This window comes from Corylus avellana, chromosome ca2 (assembly GCF_901000735.1).
Source record: "Corylus avellana chromosome ca2, CavTom2PMs-1.0".
Classification (NCBI taxonomy): domain Eukaryota; kingdom Viridiplantae; phylum Streptophyta; class Magnoliopsida; order Fagales; family Betulaceae; genus Corylus; species Corylus avellana.
The window spans coordinates 26,988,169-27,007,840 of record NC_081542.1 but is presented as its reverse complement, the minus strand read 5'-3'; the positions used below and the strand labels follow the sequence as shown (position 1 = coordinate 27,007,840).

At 35.3% G+C, this 19,672-nt stretch overlaps 1 protein-coding gene across 3 annotated transcripts; it reads right to left on the bottom strand.

Annotated features, from left to right (window-relative positions):
- Positions 1-8,859: 8,859 nt before the first annotated feature.
- LOC132173114 (uncharacterized) lies at positions 8,860-13,746 on the bottom strand. 3 transcript variants are annotated; one of them, XM_059584692.1, is made up of 6 exons: positions 13,600-13,746; positions 12,280-12,448; positions 11,419-12,096; positions 10,206-10,653; positions 9,983-10,064; positions 8,860-9,368 (listed from the first exon to the last, which is right to left on the bottom strand). In XM_059584692.1, the coding sequence occupies exons 1-6, from the start codon at positions 13,627-13,629 to the stop codon at positions 9,162-9,164; spliced, it is 1,614 nt and encodes a 537-aa protein (XP_059440675.1). In that variant the 5' UTR covers positions 13,630-13,746; the 3' UTR covers positions 8,860-9,161. The 3 variants fall into 3 exon arrangements, with proteins under 3 accessions (XP_059440675.1, XP_059440676.1, XP_059440677.1); XM_059584693.1 differs by having other exon boundaries at positions 10,206-10,632; XM_059584694.1 differs by lacking the exon at positions 8,860-9,368 and having other exon boundaries at positions 10,211-10,653.
- Between the last annotated feature and the right edge of the window lie 5,926 nt (positions 13,747-19,672).

Here is a 19,672-nt window from a genome sequence, read left to right as displayed (position 1 = left end):
CTATCCTTCTATGATTCTATCATCTCTCTCTCTCTCTCTCTCTCGCACATGCTTATTTCTTCTGATTTTATAGGAAATTCACTTTTTTCTATTGGCCTAAGCATTTGGAATAGAATACTGCTTGTGATTATTTATTTTTAGAGTTTAAACTGTAGGATACAAATTTTTTTCAAACCAGTTTGAAGGAAATTTTCTTCATACTATATAGTAAGGAACAAATGTCATTCAACATTTTTAGAATATTAAAAAAAAACATGTGAGAGACGATACTTATCACTTATAGAGCAAGTTGAATGATATTTTCTTCAAATTGCTTGAATTTCAATAATGTTTTAATATATATGTTTTTTTATTTTATTTTATATTTTTTGTGTGGGTTTAAATGTTCTTTTAATAATTCGGGCTGAAAATGTAGAATATTTAAATTAATATTCTAACAATTTTTTTTAACATATGAGTTGGTGCAAACTATTTCTTAATAAGTGATATTTTAATGATGAAATAGAAAGCGAGTGACAAAAACAAAGTTCGAATTTATTATGTTAAATTATCACATATTTCAAAATTTCAAGTTGATAAGAAAAAAATGATTTAAGATTACTGTTATATACAATATTTTAATCTTTCAATGTTTTTACGACGGTCACAATTAATTCTTGATTTTTGTTTTGTTTTTAACCATGACTGATTTAAGGGTTAATTAGAATTGTCATATCAGCGTTGCAAAATAATTTTGAGATAAAAATATAATTTTTACCATTACTTTATGAAATAATGAGTAATTTAAAATGATAGTTCTCTCAATTTCAATTAAATATTTAATGTGTTAGATTACTGTTATATACATATTCAATAATGAATTTTAATGGATAGAGATGAATCGGAGAGGAGATGAATGGGAGATAGAAAATTAGTATTTCTCTTAATTAAATAATTAATTAAAGTTTTTTCCAACCAATCCTTTTCCGTTTGACTGTTTCAAAGTTGTTTTTTCCGCTCTTAGCCGATGAATAAGAGATGCTTAAGCTTAGCAAGCGAATGACTCCATGACAAGACAAAAGAATGTTTTTGTTTAAGGAAAAGCCAAAGGTTCTATCACTTTGACAAATCATCATCTATTTGGATAAAGTTGAGATTAGCAACAATAATACTGCCTAATTCATTTTGCCTCAAAATTGATTAACCGCAAAGATCTAGTGATTAAGACAAGGAAAAGTTTGTACAAAGGAGTGCGACAACCTCTCTAAAGAAAAGACATTTCATCGTTAAGAATAACTTCAATTAAGTTGTGCAAATTAGATGTTTAGCACCCTCTAATAAGAAGCTAACATTTTAGCTTGAAACACAATATATATATATATAAAAGCATTCATACCAAATAATTTTCTTTCTCTTAACAAAATAACTCATACATGAAATACCCATTAATAAAATCACCGGATTTACCGTCTTGATTGCTTTTGGAGACTCTGTTGTTAAGGGCTCAAAGGTGGGTGAGGGTTTAGTGATGAGTAGTGGGTGTTGGGTTAGAATCAATAAAAAAGTTAATGGGATTGATTTGAATTAAAAATATGACGTTTTCATCTCCATTGTATTTGGTATTTTTACTTTATGTGTCAAATTTCTATCTAAGGCCGTAAAAATAAATTTTGCACCTTATCCTAATAAAAGGGGCTCTCTTCATCATTATGATTAAATACTGTTGTATTTATTAGTATAAATAATGTTATATCATTTAAATTTTTTGAATGACTTACCATAAAACTAAATAATAATAATAATAATAATAATAATATTTTGAAAGTATGGTAAATGCTAAAACAATAATATATATATATATATACTTTTGTGCGGTAGATCAAAAGTATTTAAAAAAAAAAAAAAAAAAAAAGAAAGAAAGAGAAAAACAAGAAAAAAAAAGAGAACTTCAAATTGAATTGCAATTATTTGTAGGGTACAGAGAGGTTACGTAATATATTTTGTAGGGATCCCCCCCGATGTGGCCTTAATGCATGGGGCCAGTGTGATGTCGGCAGAGTGGACAGGTGATCAGGCACGTGTCATCCATCCATGATGGCATTTGATCATCTCATATAATCTTCCTTTTTTCGTTTTTTTCAAGGAGGATAGTTTTCAACCCATTTGGGAAGAAAAAGTTATATAATTAGTTGAGATCTCACCCATCACCTGTGGGGTTACCCACTGTGTGAAGGTGAAATGGTTTGTATTTTTTTGATGCATGTTGTGGGGTTTGAGCATAAAATACAAGCTTTTTGATGCATGTTGTGGGGTTTGAGCATAAAATACAAGCTTTTTGATGGATGGAATGGTGACATGGTAGGGCACTATCTATCATCAATAATACTACCCAATATATAAAGTAATGGTGACCCCATGGTAGGCCACATTTTCTTCAACTTTACTTTCATATTTTTTTAGGGGACCCCATGCTCTCTATCAAGCATGTAACATGATGATAAAGAAACCATCTTCTTTCTTGTTTAATTAAACAGTGGCCTCGTGATTCCACTGTCAATTCATGTTTTTAAACAAAATCGAAGAATGTGTATTTGTTCAAGAGTGTGCATTTGAAAAAAAAATGGCAGATTAAAAACGTGTAAAAATCCAAGAGGGATCGAACTGTTTTATAGGTTCAATTGAAGAAACATATTTTTTCTCTAAATTTTATCAAATGCTTAAATGCGTTTTGAAATCGCTAAGCCAAATGAAGAAAATGTGTGTGAATTATGTTGGTCTATTAATTACTAGGATCTAGGGCTAACAATCTAGATTGGTATGTCAGGTTGACCAACCCACCAACCCATTAAGGTTAATCCTAATACGATCTATTTAATTAAATGGACTAGATCTCTCAACTCGACTGACATGACTCATTTAAATAAGTAGGTGAGATATGATTCGTTTGATAAACAATGCATGTTGGGTTGACCCAAACCGAATTAACCCGCACAACCAATTTATTAAACAAGTCGTGCTAGGTTGACCCAAACACGGCATGCATGTTGGACCCACTATTTGAAAACTAACTCAAAAAATGAATAACCCATTCGACCCATCCCGCCAATGCATTAGGGTTTCGTTAAAAGAAAAAAAAAATGATTCAACCATTGCTTAAGTAGGTTGACCTGAAATTGATCAATTTATTAAACGAGTTAATTTTAAGTATGCCCAAACTCGATTATACCAAAACCTAACCTATTAATCCCGTGCTAAATTCGCAAATCATACCCAAAAAAAAAAAAAAAATTCCAACCCTAATATGAATCAGCTAAGTTGATGAATGCCAACTTTGACTACTTTGTTTATTAATGTAGGCTCTAAAACTTGCCTTGAGAGTCTAGCTGGAGATTGCGAGGTTGGAGTTGTATCGGGGTGTGAACTTTTAAACTCAGTAAAAACAAATTTCAAGTTTGGTTGCATATTAATATTAAAACACTCCACTCCCAAAGATTTGATTCTCAATCTGAAAAATCTTTCTTTTGTTTAGTGAATAGTGTTGGTTAAGCCATGGCTTGGGCCTGTACGTAGATATATTGTGTGAGCGGTGCATTGGGATTTGTCATTATACAAGTCATTAATCATCTTACTATGACCCATTGTGAATTTTATCCGTAACAATGTTTTTACATTTTTTTTTTATTATTAAAAAATAAAAAAAAATAAAAAAATAAAAAAATAAACCAATAGAAAAAGAGATGTAAAGAAGATATATATACATGTCACAGGTCTCTCGGACATATGTTAGTCGTTATTTTTTCTTAATTTATAAGGAATAGATTTGACTGAAAAAAAAAAAAAAGAAAAAAAAAAGAAAAGGTATATATATATATATAGTCCCTGCTGGCTAAAATTCCGACCACATGAATACATAGTACAACCTAGCTAATGAGGTATATCATGATTAAGAACTGTTAGTTATATATAGTTCCTAAATAAGCCGACATGCGATGAGCACAACACAACAAATATGCCACTGCAAGAAGTACTAGATTAGCTCCAGTTGAAGATAATACAATGGGAAAAACGTTTGCCTGCATGCATGTGATCCCCTAAGGGTGATCTGACCCCAAAAACCTGTCCTCAGTAGTTTATCGGCCTTAATTCGGTTTTTTGTTTTTTAATAAAATTATTAGTTATTATACAAATTTCAGGTAAAACTCGCTTTTGAGACAACAAACATCATAACATGTACTAAATCAACAAAGCATGTCTCCGTTAATAATGCATGTTTTGCACGAATGATTTTGAGGACAGAATGCCATATACGAGTTAGAGTGGAAATCATAGCATCTCATGTATAAACTTTTTAGAGATAGGATGCTTTGAACCTAAACATTTTTCGATCGCCTGTTTTGTAAAAGCTGCTATATATATTCTACTTGTTAAATGTTAGAACAGTTTTCAAATAGAGTGAATATAAATGGGTATCTGCAAAATGCAAAAAATTAGACAAAAGAGTTTGTCGGGAGGTGCCGGAGGGAGATAGCTCTGATGCCTAAATTAGTAATATTTTTTGAATAATAATCACAACTCAAATTACAAAAAGTTGACCATTTTTATGTGAATGAAGGCCTCTTATATAGAAGGATGTGATAGTTAGCATCAGATACGATCTCCTAATTCTCGAGATTGGCATGATCCTGAGAATCCTGAAAGTTGAGCGTTAGATTAAAGATTGTGCCTTAGCCTCGAACAATTGTGGTAAGTTGCAGTACCGGATTCCTGAGTTTATTGATATTGGGTTCCCGAGAATTCCTTTAACAATGAATCCGAACAATCAGGGTGGATCCGTTGCATAGGAATTGGGCTCAATTTTTCGGGTCTCGGTGACCTTTAGGACTTTCTCTTCAGCCCATTTGAACTTTCTCTACGGCCCAATTCCCAACACTAAAAAAATTAAAAATTAAAAAAGGGAGGGGGGCTGATACATTCCGTAGGTTGGAAGTTTGCTCCAGGAAATTGAAATTCTAGGATATTAATTTGAGTGATTTTCCTAGAGATGACTTGTAGGATCTTATCTATGACTTACACTCTACAATGGTTGTGCTAGAGAATCTGCTCATTGCTACACTTCTGCATATTTATTCTACTTGGTTGGTTGGTGGTGGATAGTGCAATGTTCATCTGTACCATCCAACAGTAATAAAACAAAAAAAAAATGTGATTGTTTATTGGTTTATTCCATAGATTTATTGACGCAGGACGGTAGGAATTTGCCAACAAAAGAGATAAATACGAAGAGAAAGGAGTTGAACGAGAGTCATTGGTTTTGATAGAGTCTCGCCACCAAAAGAGAATAAGAACCGCACACCAAAGAGAACGTACCTTTTTTATTCATCATAATCTGTTTATTACAATGTAACATTATGCTTAAATAGCCTAAGAGATTAAACCCTAACCCTAATAGACTGAGTTTGGGTCAAGCCCATTATTGAATTACAAGTAAGACTGATAACATAAATAAAACTAATTATATTCTAAATAAAACTAAAGGACCCAATTTATTTTTGTCTCATTCTCAATCATTTATAGATATGGCAACCTTTATGATCACTCCTTCCCTTGCTTTTTTTTTTTGTTTAGAGTTGTTAATTTTAAGAATAAAAGGACATGCACTGAAACTCTTATAGAGGATAATAGTGATGCAAAATCAACTAAAGACATGGACAAGGACAGAACAAGTTGTAAGAATTAATGATTCCTGAAGACAATTTAAGCTGTCTGGATACGACTTCTGTGAGTTGAGTATATATTTTAGTATCAGTCAATTACTTTGCTAAAGGTGGAAGTTTTATTTTGTTTTGTAAAGTCTTATCATTTTCATGTATACATGAAAGAACTAGTAAGAGAGCTTGGAGGGACCTTCCTTCCAACCTTATACCAATTACTTAGAGTAAAGTTAAAAATCAAACTTAAATCTTAGGTTTTCATGTGATTTTAATTTAAACTCTCCGTTTTCAATTCCGAAAATTACGTCTTTAATTTTTCTTATGGTATAAATTAGATCCCTTCATTAACCTACCGTTGAATTAATTAATGGTATACCACATCAGACCAATCAATTAATGTTATGTGATTCTCTTTTGACGCTTCATGTATTAACTATACTTGTAAAGTGGCATAATTAATTTAAATTATCAATATACTCTAAATAAAAAAAAATAATAATAATAAATAAATAAATAAAAAAAAAAAGAAAAAAAAAAAAGAGAGGTGGTGGATGGCCAACCACCCCTAATTGGTAATGGGATCGCCCCTAGCCAGACAAGGGATGGCAACCCCTCTCCTATAAAGAGCAACGTCCCCTCACAGAGTGGTTGCTTCCCCTCTCTATGAGCGGCCAACCCTCACTTTGAGGGATAGCCTTCCTTTGATAGGGGCAACGACCTCCGCTCAAACAGGGTTGCTTCCCTTCTCGGGAGGTGTGGTTTTCCGCTACTACACATGATCAAGATAGATTATCATGATAATGTGTTATAATCTTATCAAATGGAATGGCTAATTCTATTACTAATTATGTACAATAGTTCATAAGTTACAAGTTTTATGGCTTAAATCTGCTACATATCTTTGTTTATCTTGTGTTTCTACAATAAACAACTTCCCCGTTGGAAAGTCACATGTGCCGGCTGACAGATCTCCATTGCCATAGGTCGCCACCTTGTGCATCCAAGCCCTCGATCAGCGCCCACCCTACGAGGGCCCTCTCTCAGTACCCACACCAAGTAGGCTCTTCGATCAATTTACTCTCAATACACACACCGAGGATGTCATTCAATCAATTTACTCACAAGTCCCCTCACTAGGTACCAGCATCGAGAACGCTCAAAGCCTTTGGTCGATTTACTCTCAAGGCCTTTCTCTTAGTACCTATGCCGAGGAAACTCCTTGGTTGATTTACTCTTGAGGCCACTCCCTCGGTACCAACACCAAGGATGCTCTTTGGTCCATTTGCTCCCAAGTCCCCTTAGTTTGTATCCACACCAAGGAGGCTCAAAGCCCTTGGTAGATTTAGTCTCGAGGTCTCGGTACCCACACTGAGGAGGCTGTTCAATTGATTTACTACCAAGGCCCCTTAGTCGGTAGCCATATTGAAGAGGCTCAAAGCCCTTGGTCAATTTACTCCAGACGCCCTTTTCTCGGTATCCACGCCGAGGAGGTTCTTTGGTCAATTTACTCCCAAGGCCTCTCACTCGATACCCATGCCGAGGAGGCTCAAAGCCCTTCGTCTATTTACTCCCACAACCCCTCTCTCAGGGCCCACACCGAGAAGACTATTGGGTCGATTTACTCTTGAGGCCCTACTTCCGACACTCATGTCAAGGAAGGTCCTTGGTTGATTTACACTTAAGGCCCCAATACATAAGTTGAGGAGGCTCTTGGGTTGATTTACTCCCAAGGCCCCTCACTCAACACTCATGCCAAGGAGGCTCAAGGCCCTTTGTTGATTTACTCTTGAGGCCCCTCTTGGTACCCACACTGAGGAGGCTCCTGGCGATTTACTCGCGAGGCCCTTCACTCGCTACCCATGCCAAGGAGGCTCTTCAATCAATTTACTTCCAAGGCCCCTTATTGGTACCACACCAAGGAGGCTCAAAGCCCTTGATCAATTTACTCCCAAGGACCCTCTCTTGGAACCCACGCCGAGGAGGAGGCTCTTCAATCGATTTACTCCCATCGCCCCTCACTCGATACCCACGCTGAGGAGGCTTGTCAATCAATTTACTCCTAAGGCCCTTCAATTAGTACCTACCCCGAGAAAGCTCAAAGCCCATAGTCAATTTACTCCCGAGACTCCTAACGCCAAGGAGGCTCAAAGCCCTTGGTCGATTTACTCCCAAGGTCACTCACTCTTTACCCATGTTGAAGAGGCTCCTAGATTGATTTACTCCCGAAGTCCCCTTCTTGGTACACATGCCAAGGAGACTCTTCGGTGGATTTACTTCCTAGGCTCCTCACTTGATACCCACACCGAGGAGGCTCCTCGGTCGATTTAGTCCTCAAGCTCCTCACTCGATACCCACCTAGAGGAGCTTCAAAGCCCTTGGTCAATTTACTCATGATGCTCCTCTCTCGATACCCACGCTGAGGAGGCTCCAAGCCCTTGGTCTATTTGCTTCCGAGGTTACTCACTCTTTACCCATGCCAAGGAGGCTCCTAGATTGATTTACTCATGAGGCCCCTCTTAGTACCCATGCCAAGGGGACTCCTTAGTTGATTTACTTCCGAGGTCCCTCTCTCAGTACACATGCCAAAGAGGCTTGTCAGTTGATATACTTCCATGGCCCCTCGGTCACTACCCACACCAAAGAGGCTCAATTAGTTTATTTGCTCCCTAGGCTTCTCTCTCGGAATTCGTGCCGAGGAGGCTCGGTCGATTTACTCTCAAGGCCCCTCACTTGGTGCCCACATCATGGATGCCCAAATTCCTTAGTCGAATTACTCTCAAGGCTCCTCTTTCAGTACCCACACCGAGGAGGCTTTTTGGTTGATTTACTCCCAAGGCCCTCACTCGATGCTTAGGAAGCTTAGAGCCCTTGGTTCATTTGTTCTGAAGGCCCCTTACTTTGTGCCCTAGCCGATGAAACTGCACTCGGTCACTAAACAGTAAGAAATGAAGACCTCAAACAATCCCCAAATGCTGAGTACTTGTTTTGGGGCAAAATCCATTCACCCTGCTCCAATGAGCTTGTATTCCCTTCTCTTTTAAGTACATGCATATTTTCAGCATTAATTGATTGATTGGTAGCAGTTTATTTGCTTATCAATGATTTACCTTATCCCCGTGAGTTTTGAACCTGTAAAGACCAAAATCCATGATGCATCATGAGATGCGAGAGCAGCAGAACCCTTTCTGATTTCATTAGGTAATCATCATCATATGGTAGTATGGAGTGATATAGATATGACTCCTTACATGGATAACTATGAACAATTCCATGACTAAACTTTAACGCATAAATTGCAAATTTTCTTCATATAACAACTTACACAATGAGGTTGACTAGTAAATACAAGGCTGATAAACAAACAGAACAACACTCTCTAGGTCAAGAATTCTTTCCGAAACAGACTACAAGAGGGAGGCCACTTCGGCAAAGCCACTATATGAAGCATTTCCTTTATCCGTTGCATCCGGTTTATGATAGCCAACCACAACAGATGTAATGTGTGGATGGCAACCGCCCTGTTTGCCGAATATATTCTGCTTGTGCTGCAGTTCTTTCTGCCTCGCGATTTCTTCTGGCTTCCGCAGCAGCCCGTTTATTTTCTGATCTTTGACTTGCCATTGCAATCTTCTTCACCATCTTCACTTGAGCTTGGGCTCTCATTTGTTCAACTTGGTACTGAAAATTGTTATACTTCACACTTTAGAGTCTAAAAAGCATGTTCAATGAGAGATTACTATTCCAATTAATCGATGAATGACACGGGCTTTCTAGTTGACGGGTACTCTCCTCCTTTCAAAGGTGGAGGGCCTAGCAACCAATCTGTCATGGGTGTTCTAAGGGGTTTGGTTACATTAAAGGATAGGCAATGATTGAATCAAATCTGTCTCAGTTTCTCTTTTTTCTTTCTTTCCTTTTCTGTTGATCAGTAAATCTGTCTTAAGGTTTGACAACAGCACAAGTTATAGTTGACTATAAAGTTAAAACAAACTACTTGCTTGACATGAGAGTGACTGTTCAGTTGTCCAAGTTCAAAACTATACCCCATCAGAGAAATATGACAAGATTAATTGCATGGAGTGAAGTTGGGGACTTAAATTTTTTTTTTTTTCCCAAAGCACAGTGATTTTATTTCCTATTTTTAGATAACCATGATAAATATTAGTTCGATAAATAACCAATTTCTGATCCCATTACATTACCATCCAACAAGAATGCAGGTTAAGGTCTTAGACTACATGATAAAGCATTTATGCTGAGTAAATATACTCGAGGAGAAAGAATTTCAATACCTCTATTCTCCGCATCTCTGCTTCTAGTTTTGCCTTCTGCTGACTTTCCCATGCCTCGATTCTTATTTCTTCACGCTTAAACCTAACGATATTTAACATCCTCTTGTCAAATTCTGGCGGCAGAACATAATAAGATAGCATATACAAGCAAATACACATGCAGCATGTATTTTCAAAATAATTGTGATCTGGTATTAAAAAGTATGTGGGTCATTGAAGAAACCTTGCCATATGTTTTGATTTTTCAACTTCCTCCCATGCAGCCGCGCGTGTCTCAAATTCAATCCGCTCATAATCCTCCATATTAATAGTTTCAGCACAAGGTTTTTTCTTTTCATGCTCATCTTTACTTGCCCATTCAGCAATATTCATCTTACCTAGCTGGACACCAAGGGCTACAATTTCTCTTCTTGTCTTGAGCTTCAATTCTTCCCCGGACAATTCTTTTTTGCTTTTTTCTGTTCGAATCTGTGATTCATCATCAGTGGTGTTCTCCACAGGCGTGGAAGCAGGTGCCCCTCTTCGGGGAGTAGATGGGATCGAGGAAGTGGGGCTGCGGAGTGGAGTTGTTGCTCCTACAGGAGTAGCTGTCCTTGAAGGCTCTTGACTTGGGACAGGGGTCATTTCTGTTCCCATGTCTCTCATTGAGACTGATCTTATCGCAGGAGTGCCTGCATAATTAGGTCATCAAATCATCAAATCGTCCATTCGAATAAATCATTGCAAAGGAACCATGAATTCAATTGCATTTTGACAAAGGCACTGTTATCTAATAGCCATATAGTTGACTAGACAAAATTGATCAAACTCTTTCTCTGCCATACATGTTGAGTATGTCAACTAGGGAGAAAAACATGAGTGGAAGAGAAAGAAGTAAGGAAGTTGATAGAAGATACATATAAAAATATTATTACCACTCGAAAGTTTGATATCATTCACCATGTTATATCATTCACCATATATCGCCAAATCCGTAGAACTAAAATTTAAGTCTAAATTAAGATCACTAGACAGGCTCTATTGTTAAACCACCACATCAATGTGACCGGATCCAACCTACATGATCCATCCTCTGTTCCATGATTCTTCGCATTGTTTGTAGAGCAATGTTTGGGACCAGACCCAGATTCCTAAACTTCCTACCAACTTAAGTTGTTAATAACTTTTTTCCCATATAGAGAATCTTTAAGCTGTTTGAATGTTACATAAATTATCACCTTATGCACATGAAAAAACATGCAGTGTATAGCAAACAAGATTTTAGTGCAGAAATGTAGTTTGTCCTGCATATACTAAGAGAAACACCATTCATAGAAGCACTATCAGGTGGCATTTGTCAAAAGCAAGAGACATCTAAAAGCACATCAGCATCTTTATGAGTTTCTAAATTCTGAACCTATCATTTAATGTAAAGCACAATGAAGGCTCTCATATACCTGTCATATTTTCTGTCGAACATTCTGTGCTGGATAAATCACTGTGATCAACTCCCTTCAAATCCTCACTTAGAGGACATAGATTGGTTAATGCATTCCCCCCATGTGCTTGATCTGAAACAGGGTGACTCCCAGAAGGGACAAAAGAGAACTTTTCATGCCCCATATGTAACGCAGGTTGACAGAAATCAACCCTCTTTGTCTCTGCTGTTCTGCTAATCATTAACTTGTGATCATAACTAGCAGATTCTGGAGCAACCCTAACAATATTTGTCATTGGCAGCCGGTTTGTTTGGTTTTGTGAGGAATTCTTTTTAGAATAATGAACAGGTGCATTTTGCCTATTCATTATCCATTTCTCTGCATCATTCCACTTAGATGGCATGGGTCTTGAAAGCGATCTTGTGAACGGATTGTGTACTGATCTCTCTCCTTTATGAAACTCAAAGCTAGATGAGCTAGCATTGCTATCATAATCAAGATTTTCATCTTCCATGATTCTCATAGGATGAATTGCACTTGAATTAGCACTTTCACACTTTGAAAACTGTTGCACTTTAAGGCGACCCATTTCGCCATTTTCCTTCTGCAATGACTCTTTCTGCTGGCAAAAAGTCTGGTTTAAGACTGCTTCACTGGGTAGCTTGATCGGCAGAACTTCTAAGTTGGGAGATGTAACTAGATGGCATATATCCAAATCAATACAAATTTTAGATATTGCATATAAAACCCTATTTATAAACAACAATTAACAGCTACTACACCAAGCTGAGTGAACTTGGTATATATTAGTGCTCTAGTGCAAAAATAGTCTATCCGATTACCAACAAAAAAAAATAAGGAAGAATAAAAGTTGCAAACCTTCATCAAAATCTCCATTGTTGGACGCTAACAAGCCGTTCCTCACAAATTCGGTATCCTCAAGCTTGGAAGGAGAAGTTCTGGCAGAGTTACTGTTTGATCCATCCTTTTTTTTATGGTGAGGCCCCATGAGCTTCATCCTCAGTTTACTTGGAGAAATTATACCAGTCTACAAATAAGAAACAAAGTATTAGTCTACAAATAAGAAACAAAGTATTATAACCTGTCAAATCCCAAAGCCTTTCAACTTTCAATAATTCATTTCAAACCCAGTAATTACTTAAACCAATTTCATTCCCAAACAAACACCAAATGGGGATTCTTGTGGCTTACTTCTGAGGAAAAGCAGAGTAATAGTTGGCAAACGAATATAAAGCAAAAATCAGGTATGTCCAAAATCTTTTTTTTTTTTTTTTTGTTCGTTTCTTTTTTGTGTTACCAAACCTATCCGGTCTGCAGATATAAAAGAAAGCTTAAGAAAAAAATCATGACAACATTAACCATTCCACTCACAATAAACTTACAGAAAGTGAAAAACAGAACAAAATCCAATATTATGTAGAATTCAATCCAACACAACAAAACTCCATAACAGTCCGAAATGGAAAAATTCAATCATTTTTTTTTTATGAATAACATGTTTTATAGCACAAAAAATAAAAACCGGTTTATCATATCAACCCTTGTTAACCTCCGGTAGTCTAACTTGAATATCCACCAAAGATTCAGATCTGGCAGGCCTCCAGTACCGGATTTTTCAAAACAGTAGACAATTTGGCCTCCAACCTTCTTTGAGCATCATAGACAACTCTATACCCAAACTTATCAATTAAAATTCCATCAGGATGCCAATTATCCATCCACATACGAATACTTTCCCCATTCCCAACCTCAAATTTAAGGAAACTTTAAGCAATAGTCCTTAACTTGAGGATTTTCCTCCAAATACCAAGAACAATTTTGAGTAACACCAACACTCCAAAAGTTCCTACCTTTCAAGAAACTGATGAAAATTTGAAAACTATAATAATGATAATAATAATACATGTTCTGCAAAACCATTTCAAGACCAAACCAAGTACAAGTGTGCAACAAATGTAATGTTTTAGGCCAATATTCAACAATTTCCCGTCCACCCTTCATTGTATAACAATGACAGACAAATTTATCAAAAACCCAAGTTAAAAAAACGCACTTTCAATTTGAAAAGAATAAGGGAAAAAAAACACACACACACACACGTTCATAATTCCCAAGAACACAGAAAAATAGGACATGGGTGTTTGATCTTTGTTCTTTGGGTGCAAGAACATGCCGTACCTGAACTTTGTGTATCCTCTCGTACTCCATTAGATCTCTCTCTCTCTCTCTCTCTCCCTCTCTCTCTCTCTGAAAAATTTCGCAAAGAAAGGAAATTATAGAGATTGCTTTGCAGATGGGGAGGTGAAGACGTTTCAGAGACTCTGTTTTGAGGTGTTTTTCTAGTCTTACATACTGACAAAGTTGTGTGTCTGTGTTTGTGTTCCCACTGGATCGCGATCCAGTGGGCCTCCTCTGAAGTATAGAACTTTCTGTACCCAGCTCTGATCTCGCCACGTCATGATCGGCCTCCGCTTCTAATGGGTCCCATATGATCTGGCAAGATCTGGCTGGTTCTGGGTGGGGTTCTATGCTTCAACTTCTCGCCTACCTTTTTAAATTTTGAGGTCGGCGTAGTTTCCACCCATACCAGCCGAGGAATTGCCGATTTTCAAAACTTCTTTTTTTGAAAAAACAAAGAAGAAAACAAATTTGGGAAAAAGACGAGGGAAAACGTGGAATGATTGAAAGAGCAGGGGTTTGAACAGTGGCAATGATGAAAGAGGAGAGATTTTAGTTTCCCATCTATAGCAAGTGTGCACAGTAAATGGGTCACATCAATCAATCACAGAAATTGGTCTAAAAATTTAAAAATTAAAAAAAAAATGATAATAATTAATGTATGGAAAGATGTCAATCACTCCAGTTAATCAACTGTAGCCCTTATTTTGCTTTTAATTATCACATTGTTTATGCTTTAATCATTAATGGATTAATACTTGTCTCTTTGCCTTTTACCTGTCCCCACCTACTCTCTTTGAACCAAGTTTCTACTTCTCTTACATTTGTTATTTTTGTTTGTTTCCCAAATTTCTTCTTCAATTTATCATCTAGTAATTTTTTTATTTTTTAATGAATCTAGTACTTTTTATAAAATCTCTAAAATGTAATTCAATCAAGTAAAAATTATGGTTTGTGAAGTGGATGTTATTATTATTAATTAGAATCTTATTTTTTGCTTTTATATGGACATGTAAAAAAAAAAAAAAAAAATTATGAGGCTTAATTTATGTGGACTACGGATCTCAACTTAGATAATTTATATCTTTTACTACGACATAATTAATTTTTTTAATTAATATTTTTAATATTCCTTTTAACAGTGCCTTCAAACTTATTTTTAATAAGTAAAGTCTAATATATAAAATATTTTATTGATATAGAAGATAAATTATGCCAACAGTGTGCAAATCTAAGACCGTTATTCTTATATTATATTAAATCAAAAGTTTAATAACATTTAGATTTGATACAACGATAATATTTTCTTGATTCTTATCAAATCATTATTTAGGTCCCACTTAAACATTGTTGGGGAACTAAGCTAATCATGGTAGGGTTAACACTTTGGTCTTTATCTGTGTCATTAAAAAATAAAAAAATACAATGAAAAAGGTTGAGCTAAAGTTTTAAGGCAATAATATAAGGTAAATTTTGGGGCAAGCTGATCGTAATATGGTGCCAAACTATAATATGGTGGGAGTGGAAAGAATCAGCTGGGAGCTAGGGTTGGAAATTTGGGTTGTCGTGTTGAATTCATGCCGATTCACTTGACCATCCAACCCGTGATTCCGTGAAGGGTCAACTACTAACACAACAAATTTAGTTAAATGAGTCAGACTTTTTAATCTTAACACAACCTATTTAAATATGTGGGCGACACGACATGACTCGTTTGTTCCATCTAATAAATAAGCCGTGTTGGGTTAAGAAAAAGATTTTAGTATAAATGTTACTCATAGTTTAAGCGGGTTAACTAATGATTGACCCGTTTATTAAACGAGTTGAAACAGGTTGACCCGAATTGACATGAACCCGATTATACAAAATCATAAACCGTTAATTTGGTGTTAGTTTCATGTCAAATTTGCTAGTTATGTCAAAAACTATTAGCCCTACTTAGAGCATGGAAATAAATGGCTTCATGGTGTCAAAGAGATGGTAGCAACAACGCTAAAAAGGTCTTTTATGAGCCATTGGATCTTGGGTAGGGTATTTGATAGATAATGATTTAGGCCTTGCTCTCTCAAAACTAATCACTATATATTAGGGTTGTGTAGGCGGAAGCGATTTTGACTGCCAACCCACTATCGACCCGTTTACGACCCACTTAAGCTGGCTTTTAATGAAAAACAGAGAGAAGAAGAGGTCCATTTGTGTTTCCGAAAAAATTTGAAGGCAAAGACATAGATTGAATTCTGTTTCAGTTGAAATTTCGACTCGACCGACACCTATTATTACAAATTATAAAGCCCATATTTCCTTTAAATCTCAGTTCTCATTCTCACATGCGAATTCCTCAACGTGTTGCCCTTCCTCTCGCTCCTAATCCTTCTCAACTTCCTCTGTGTTTCACTCTCCTAGTACCAATTCCCAAAGGTTTTAAATTAATCGTGCCACAACTAACAAGTCTATAATTGATGGTTGGCAATGGCTCCCCCAACACAGACTTCATGCAACATGATTGATGGGACTTCGTGGACGAGTTCTTCGTTTCTAATTTGGCCATGACAAAGAAGATTCGTCTCACTAGATCTCTTCCAACACTTTCATCCAAATCTGCCTCCAACATTTCAAAGGTGGAGGCCAGGCAAAATGACCTCCATTGAAAATCGTGGCCAACTTTAAGTATTCATCTACTTCTTTCTTTCTTTATTTATTTTTTTTAGAAGATTGTGGCCAACTTTAGGTATGTGTATCTAGAGGAAATGTTGTTCACAATCCCAATCAAATTCAGTACCAATCAAAACAATAGTTGTTGTAAGTAGATAGTGAAAGGGACTTTTGAAAACTCTAAGAATGAATAGTGTTAACAATATTTTTGATAGGTAAATCCTTTTTTTTTTTTTTTTTTTCTAATAAGGTAAATTCTATTTTGAGTCAAGTCCAAAGAGTTTCTTGCAAATCAGGAAACTACAAGTGGGTAAAAATGACTCTTTAACTCTGTATTTTAAGCGGAAAAAAAAAAAAAAAAACTACTAATTTAGTAAGAAGCACTTTTTTATGGGAATAAAAAAGAACTTGCCAAACCCTAAGTGCATGTGTATGAAAAATATTTTAAATTTGTAACAGCCTATATGTTTGAATTTGATTGGAAGAAACAGATTTTAATAATAGATCATGTATAGAATCATAATTGGTGCAAAATACCCTTGATGGGAACACAAGAATTAGATTAGGCATTAAAACAAGGCATTTGATTAGTTTACTTTGGAAGACTAGATGGAGGCTCCACATATGATTAGTCACATGGCTAAAGTCTTTTGATTGATAGGAGGTGATAAGGCCCATGGATAAACTCTTTTGATTGATAGTTGGATTTGTCACATAAGGTAATTAGAATAATAGTTTAAAATATGGCCACTATTGTCAAAATAGTTAAACCAATTTCACCAATTGGATTACTTTTGGACATGATATGGCAATCTAAATGGAATAGACTATATCTTTGATTAAAAACAAGTACACATCTTCTCTTACAAGTGAATTGCTTGTGATCCTCCTCTGTCTAGTGAGGATTTGTCTTTCTCCCAATGAATGCATACTGAAAAGGAGGGAAGAACTATACCTCCTCCCTCCTATTTTTCTCCTTCTCTATTTCATCTCATTTTTTGTCCACGACTTTAAATCTAAATTTATTGCACATCCATTTCCTCCTCGGCCCATGTGCCACTCCTTCGTCTTCATCGGCTTCCACTCCTTCCACCTCTGTCCCCATCCACCAACCCACGCACTGCCCTAGTGTGCACGGACTATATAGTCAAAGCTCCCCCTTTTGCCTATGGAGATTGCCTGACCCAATTGCACATCCAAATGCGATCCACTATGCCTTGATCGTTGAACACCTTCCTTGTTGGACATCACGGTGGCACTAATCTTTGACAACTCCGATCCAGTCACTATTAATATTCTCCTCTCAACTATGACTCCCAAGATATCTTGTTGTCGTAGTATGCATTTTTCTAGGCAACCCATCCTTTGGATTGCTTAAAAAATTGTCAATCCAAATTGTCTTTTCTTGGCTTATGTACCAAGAATCTAATAGGTTGAGCCATTCATTTGACCTATTTTCAACTGTTTTTAAGATTTTTCTTACACTATAATGTTTTTATTGGGGTCCTTGTTGGGATGCCCCACCCATCTTAAAGGTTATGAAAGTTATAAAATGTTATGACATGAAATGTTTATGAATCGTTATGAAATGCCATATACAGTTTATGTTGTTTTAGAATGTTAAGTATGTTTATGATTTTACCACGAAAGCAAAGAGGAATTATATTTTATATAAATTTGGTAAGTGTATGTTTACATTGTTTTTTTAGAAGAAAATAAATTTATTTTTTGGATAAAGTCCACTTAATCCCCTTAAATTATCACCCTAATGACAATTTATCCATTAAATTATCAATTACAACAATTTACCCTCCAAACTATCAAAATAATGACAATGTACCCCCCCAATGCAAGCAAAATGACGAAATTACCCTTATAGAATTTTCAATAAGAAAAAAATACCCTTAAAATTTTGAAAAAAAAAATTAAAATTTAGTATTTTTATTTTATTTTAGTAAGGATAATTTCGTCATTTTTAAAAAATTGAGTGTACATTGTTATTGTTTTGGTAGTTTGGGGGGTAGATTATCATTAAGGTGATAGTTTGAGGGGATTAAATGAACTTTATCCTAATTTTTTTGAAACAAAAGTTTTTATGAAAGAAAAGAAGGAATAAATTATTTTGAAAACTATTAACAAAGAATTTGATTTGTCAACTTAATTAATTAGCAATTAACTTTTAAACTATGTACTCTTTAATTATTATATCAATTATAAATCGCCACCTCAATTTATAAATAATTAAAAAAAAATTATAGTATCCCAAATTAGGTTCCAAATAGAAATGACATCCCATCAATCTCAATGCAAAATCTGCTTTTTCATCTTCTCTTTTGATTTGTCCATTTTAAGATCAACAACCTTTCATCTTCCCGTTCGTGTAAATTGGGCCCATGTAATAAGGGTTCGGTTAGATTGCTTTTTCAATTTTTGTATTGCCTTTTGACTCTTTTGCTGGTTATGGTGATGGTGACGTCTGTTACAAGGACTGGTTTGTGATTTACAGGATACACAGATTTTACGAGCTTCACAAAACGGCATAAACTCAATACAAAATTAATAAATAAAAAAATTATATTTTATCTTCTTAAAGTTTAGAGTGATTTTTAATTTAACTTCTAATGTTTAATCTTTACAATGCACATTTTCAAACTTTTAAATTTTTACAATTTGACAAATTTTATTCCAAAATTTTCATATTGCCCAAATTTTTTTTTTTCCATAAAAAAAAAAAAGGAGTGCAAAAATGACCAAATGGCCAAATGGGTGGCTATGGCCATTCCGAATTTTTTTAAAAATTTTTCATAGGGTGGCTATGGCCATTCCGAATTTTTTTTTTTAATTTTTCATAAAAAATTAAAAATTTGGGCAATATGAAAATTTTGGAATAAAATTGTTCGAATTGCAAAAATTTGAAAGTTTGAGGGGGTGCATTATAAAAATTGAAACATAAGATGACGAATTAAAAATCGCCCAAAACTTTAGAAGATAAAGTGTACTTTTCCCTTAATAAATTAAGGTTGAGGAATTTGACATGTTTAATTAAATTGATCATATTAAGATTGACCTATATAATTTTATATCAGTGCATCGACATGAGATATTTATGACTAATAATTTTTAATATAACTTACAAACTCAATACAAAGTTAACTGATTAAAGTTCAAAAGTCTTATTCATTTAATTAAATTAATCGAGTTAGAGTTAACATCTATGCTTTTAACACAATCTAAATCTATGAACAAAAATTGTCACCCTAATCCAAACTTGATTTGTTAGTTTCCTTTGATTGACGGGAGAAGATGGATGTCCAAACAAAAATCAATGAAAGAACAAATGGATGAAAATGGTAATAATAGCTTGCCATCATTTCAACTTTAAAAGTTAGATTGGATTCACTGCAGTAAAATGATTATAACA